At 40.8% G+C, this 4892-nt stretch overlaps 1 protein-coding gene across 1 annotated transcript in view; it reads right to left on the bottom strand.

The window, feature by feature from the left end:
• Position 1: 1 nt before the first annotated feature.
• Positions 2-4892, bottom strand: part of LOC102440682 (mitochondrial 10-formyltetrahydrofolate dehydrogenase) — a gene marked incomplete at its 3' end in the record, with an annotated part of 14809 nt that continues 9918 nt past the window's right edge. The window contains exons 7-12 of the mRNA XM_014449628.1: positions 3664-3814; positions 2827-2897; positions 2639-2744; positions 2329-2416; positions 1700-1793; positions 2-38 (exon numbers count right to left, since the gene is read on the bottom strand). Of these exons, the coding sequence (XP_014305114.1) occupies positions 2-38; positions 1700-1793; positions 2329-2416; positions 2639-2744; positions 2827-2897; positions 3664-3814 (547 nt within the window). The remainder of the gene's footprint in view (positions 39-1699; positions 1794-2328; positions 2417-2638; positions 2745-2826; positions 2898-3663; positions 3815-4892) is intronic.

Below are 4892 nucleotides of genomic sequence, written 5' to 3'. Positions count from 1 at the left end.
CAAGTTCAAGAGAAACTTTCTTTAAGTTGCTCGCAGCACTAGAGGAAAATAAATGGGAAATAAGCGTTTAGCCTCTCTCTCTCTCTCTCTCTCTCTCTCTCTCTCTCTCTCCTTCCACCATAAATTACCACTTGACATGGAAAACATAATTGAGCCTCAGAAACATTCAGAAACTTATGCAAAGACAAAGCATGAATGGTTGAATGGTGATAATTGTTGAAGCTGGGTGTTGAGCACGTGGAAGTTCATTATCCTATTCGTGTGCTTTGAATATATGAGAAATTTTCCATAATGAACTTTTTGTTTTAAATTCTGTGGAAAATGACTAGCGATCCTTATAGGTAAATTCAGATTATTTAGGTACACTAATTTTGGTTACATAAAGACCTGGCAAGGAATTTAGCCTCAAACCAGATTACTGGAGCATTGGAAAAAAATATATAAATATAGATTTTTAGAAGTAAATTGTTTATTTTCCCTTTCTTGCAGAAGCACTATTTAAAACATTTTTAAATTTTAAAGAAATGCAGAAAGAAGGGAAAGAAATCAATTCCATGGCTCAATTACTTTTTTTTCTTTTTAACCATTTTGATATAGTTTTTTCTGGTCTGTGCCCAACCATAGCCTTTGCCTTATTTAACATAGTTGGGAATCACCCAATATATACAATTTATAGCTTATTTTCCTTTCCATTTACCATTTTAACAACACTTCTCACTGTTATTAAAATGTTCCATGAACATGAGTGCACAGTATTCTGTTATGTTGACTTCCTTTAACCATTGCTTTATTTTTAACATTTAAATTAATTGCAATTAAAAATTTTTTTTAAATGTTTTTATTGATTTCAGATAGAGGAATGGAAAGGGAGAGATGGACACATTGAGGAGGAGAGCAAATCATCAACTGGCTGCCTCCTGCACACCCCCTACTGGGGATCGAGCCCGAAACCCGGGCATGTGCCCTGACCAGGAATTGAACAGTGACCTCCTGGTTCCTAGGTTGATACTCAACCACTGAGCTACACTGGCTGGGCAGATTATTTGAAAATTTTATTTTTAATTTTTAAAAATATGTTTTTATTGATTTTTGTTAGAGAAAGAAGAAGGGAGGGGGAGAGCGAGCGAGAGAGAAATATCAATATGAAAGAGAAACATCAAGTGATTTCCTCCTGCATACACCTGGACCAAGGACTGGGGATCAAACCCACAACCTGGGTATGTGCCCTGACCCGGAATGGAGCCAGCATAAGATGATACTCAAGCAATCGAGCCACACTAGCCCGGGAGATTATTTGTAATTTTTTTAAAAAAAAAACAGTGTTACTGCTTGTTAGAAATTTATTTTATTAATCATCCAGATTTGTCATTTATATGTCTTTTTGGTTTCTTACTTATGCTCGAAAAACAATTTGGGCCACAGATCTAGTACAGAAAATATTTTGTGCTGGATTGTTAAAGCTGCCAGTCGGGTGTAGAATTTCACTATGGCTCTAGTTTATTGACTGTGGGCTTTTCCACTTTGGAAGGTATTTTATTATACTCACACAGGCCAATGCCCTGCAGCGATAAGTAGATTTCTCTTCTAAATCTGATATGATTTTTCTTCCTCCCAAAGCACCCTCTTCCAAGAAGCAAACGCTAAACCAAAAACCTGGTTTGGCAGCATCTACAACAAACCGACATATTGAAACCAATACCTCCTCATGATCTGTTTGCCAATAGGAGTGGAACCAGTGAAACCAAGTTTGCGGATGTCAGGATGTTCAGAGAGGCGTTGTCCTGCCACGCCACCTGTAGGATTAGGGATCAAACGTGATTTCAAACATTAGTCACGTTCTGATGCCAGGGTGGCTTTGAATTCACTGAAGGAGATTTCTAAACTCTCATTTGAATCTTAGTTTTACATTTTCTGTATTAATTATAAACTGACAAAAATCTAAATAATGTCCTCCATGCAATTGCCATCCCCCCTCCCCTGCCAAAATAAATAAATAAATAAATAAGATGGGAAAGCCTTGTTGTTGTTTGCAAACTTCCAAAATAGTTTTTAAAAATTGAAATGGGCCACCTTAGGGTAGTTTTACAATGCTGTACTATTTCTGCCGCCCGCCCTCCCACCCCCACCACCTTACTCATGCACCATTATGTTTCCATTTTAAGACTTTAAGGCATGGTCAGTATATTTATCCTTAAGTTAACTGTTCGGTAAACAGTGTTTAGGTTTAATATAGTTATAATCCAGGACAGACTCCAGTGGGAAAACAGCCACTCAGCTACCCCTGTACCATTCATTAACTAGAGTGAAAAGGGTCTTTTGGTGGCTTACCTGAGCCCGGAATGATGTTGATTACCCCCTTGGGAAAGCCAGCCTTAACAGAGAGCTCTGCAAACTTCAAAGCAGTCAAGGGCGTGACCTGAGCAGAACCAGACAGCAATGACCTTCTTCAGACTCTGTCCTGGCCCTTAGATCAGTCCCGAGTTTTCCACCTATGGCTGCACTAGGGCTCATTTTATTGTTTTTCTTTTCTTTTGACGTAATTACAGCAAAGTTGCAAGACTGGTACAAAGAATGCATGTCTCTGATGTTAAGTAGACGGCAGAGGAGGGGCTGTGGCAGCCAGCCCCTGGCGCCTTACCTGCGCTGGCTTGAGCACTAAGGTGTTGCCTGCTGCGAGACAGGCGGCACTCTTCCACGCCAGCATCATCAGCGGGTAATTCCAGGGGATGATAATGGCACAGACACTGCGGAGGAAGAAAGCCCACATCCTTGGTTGTCTTGAAGCAGCATAAGTCACTCAGAGACGCTTTGCTTCCCTTGCCTTACCCAAGTGGCTCCTTCTTGGTGAAGGTCAGGTTGCGATTTGGACGGGCCTGGTTGATAGGGATGGTAGAACCCTAAGACACAAAAGAGGTGGATGCTTGTTTTACTCTTTGAAATGAGTAAATTTAACCTGTGTCGGAATAGATGAGAGACTTGAGGATATCATAGGTGGTTTAACATTTGTTCCCTGTAATCTCGAAGAACCCATTTCCTGTCTGCCTCTCTTGTTTTGCCTAGCTTACAGGAATAAGACAGTGTTCAGTTGATAAGAAATACATCCACATCATGAAAGGAACTTCTATTCATTTCTTGAAAGAATCCAGGCATGGGAGAATAAACGTAATTCTGATTTTTTCACCTCCATTCCAATTTCTTGGCATGGTAGAGAATGTTAATTGCCTGCCCAATATTCATTATCCCCTTTTTCCTTAGTAATGATGGGGATGGCGATATGCTCAGATAAGAAACTTGCCCAGTTTTCATAGCGGACAGGGATGGTCAATGGAAGATGTAAGCACAAGGCATTGAGAGGGGAAAGAGCACAGCTCAAGCAAGTGCTGTTTTTCTGTTCCTCCCACTTCTGCCTGCTCAGAATGTTGCTGAAATGGCTGGTGCTGCAGTAACTATCATGAGACCATGAGACAACCCCAAGAGTGAAGATCACAGGGTCCTAAGGATGGCCCGGCATAGAAAAAAGGGACCTTCATCTCACATACTAGACCTGATTGCCTGCCTTTGGACTCCTTGAAAGTGAGACAAAAATCTACATAAGGGGTGGCTCTTACACAGTGTCCATCCATTTTCCTTCCGGAATGATACGGAGACAACATCTGCGCTCACCTGAATTTTGTCGCACCAGCCAGCAAAATATCTGAATGTTTGCACAGACATTCCAATGTGAGTCTTGAGAGCCAAGGTGTAGACTGCGCCAGAATCGAGGGCTTCAATGGTTGCCAGCTCTTCTTGGTTCTCTTCCAGTAGGTCTGCAAGTCTGTATGGTCAGTGAAAGAAATCCATCCAACAATATTGATTGAACCCCTATGTTGTATCAGGCACCCTCCTAAGAGCTGAGAATTCAGAGGTGAACATAACTGGACCAGGTCTCTGTCCTCAGAGAGAATATAAGAAGACAGACATTAAACAAATAATGTTATAAATCATTTGTTTCAAGAGTTACAAGAGAAGAAGAGGGTGTTGGAAGCCTGTACAATTTGCCTCATAAATGTACAAGAGGTAGAACAGTGACTGAGCCAAGGAGATCAATGATAGAAATCAGTGGGCTTGTGGATAGTTCATGAACGTACAGGGAGAGGTTAGAGTTCAACCCACACCCCGCAATCCATGAACACGTGAGGATTTCTGGTTGGTGCAGGATTATTTCCAATACTAACTGAAAAGGAAAAGATAGAGATAGATGGAACAAATTACAGACACCACAACAGATTTCTGCGTGGTGTCCAATTTCTGTGGGAAGATAAGTTATAGGACTGTCTAATGACTATGAAATAGTAAAAATTCATCTTTTTTGTTCACTTTGGCTATTTGCTTTCCTACAGTAGTGGTCTGAGCTGTCTCCCCTCTGGACCGTTCTAAAGACAGGCATGAAATCCCCCGACCCCAGTGTTTCTTCCAGATCCTGCTCTAAGAGATCTTTAGACCAAGGCCAGCTATTTGGCTTAGGTAAGCAGAAAACTTAATTTATGATGGAATTGACTTATTCTTGACATACTCAGTTATCAACTTATAATAACTTTCAGGCCTTAGTATTTCCCTTCATTCCTTTTGTTTCCTACACATAAAGGAGGTTTAATTTTTATCTTTGAAAATCACAGGGCCCGGCTGGTGTGGCTCAGTGGTTGACCATTGACCTATGAACCAGGAGGTCACAGTTGATTCCTGGTTGGGGCATATGCCCAGGTGGCGGGCTCAATCCCCAGTAGGGGGTGTGCAGGAGACAACTGATTAATGATTCTCTCTCATTGGTGTTTCAATCTCTTTCTCCCTCTCCCTTCTTCTCTGAAAGCAATATATATATATATATATATATATATATATATATATATATATAT

The sequence above is a fragment of the Myotis lucifugus genome, unplaced genomic scaffold, assembly GCF_000147115.1.
Source record: "Myotis lucifugus unplaced genomic scaffold, Myoluc2.0 scaffold_1298, whole genome shotgun sequence".
Lineage (NCBI taxonomy): Eukaryota > Metazoa > Chordata > Mammalia > Chiroptera > Vespertilionidae > Myotis > Myotis lucifugus.
This window is presented reverse-complemented; position numbering and strand designations above follow the sequence as displayed.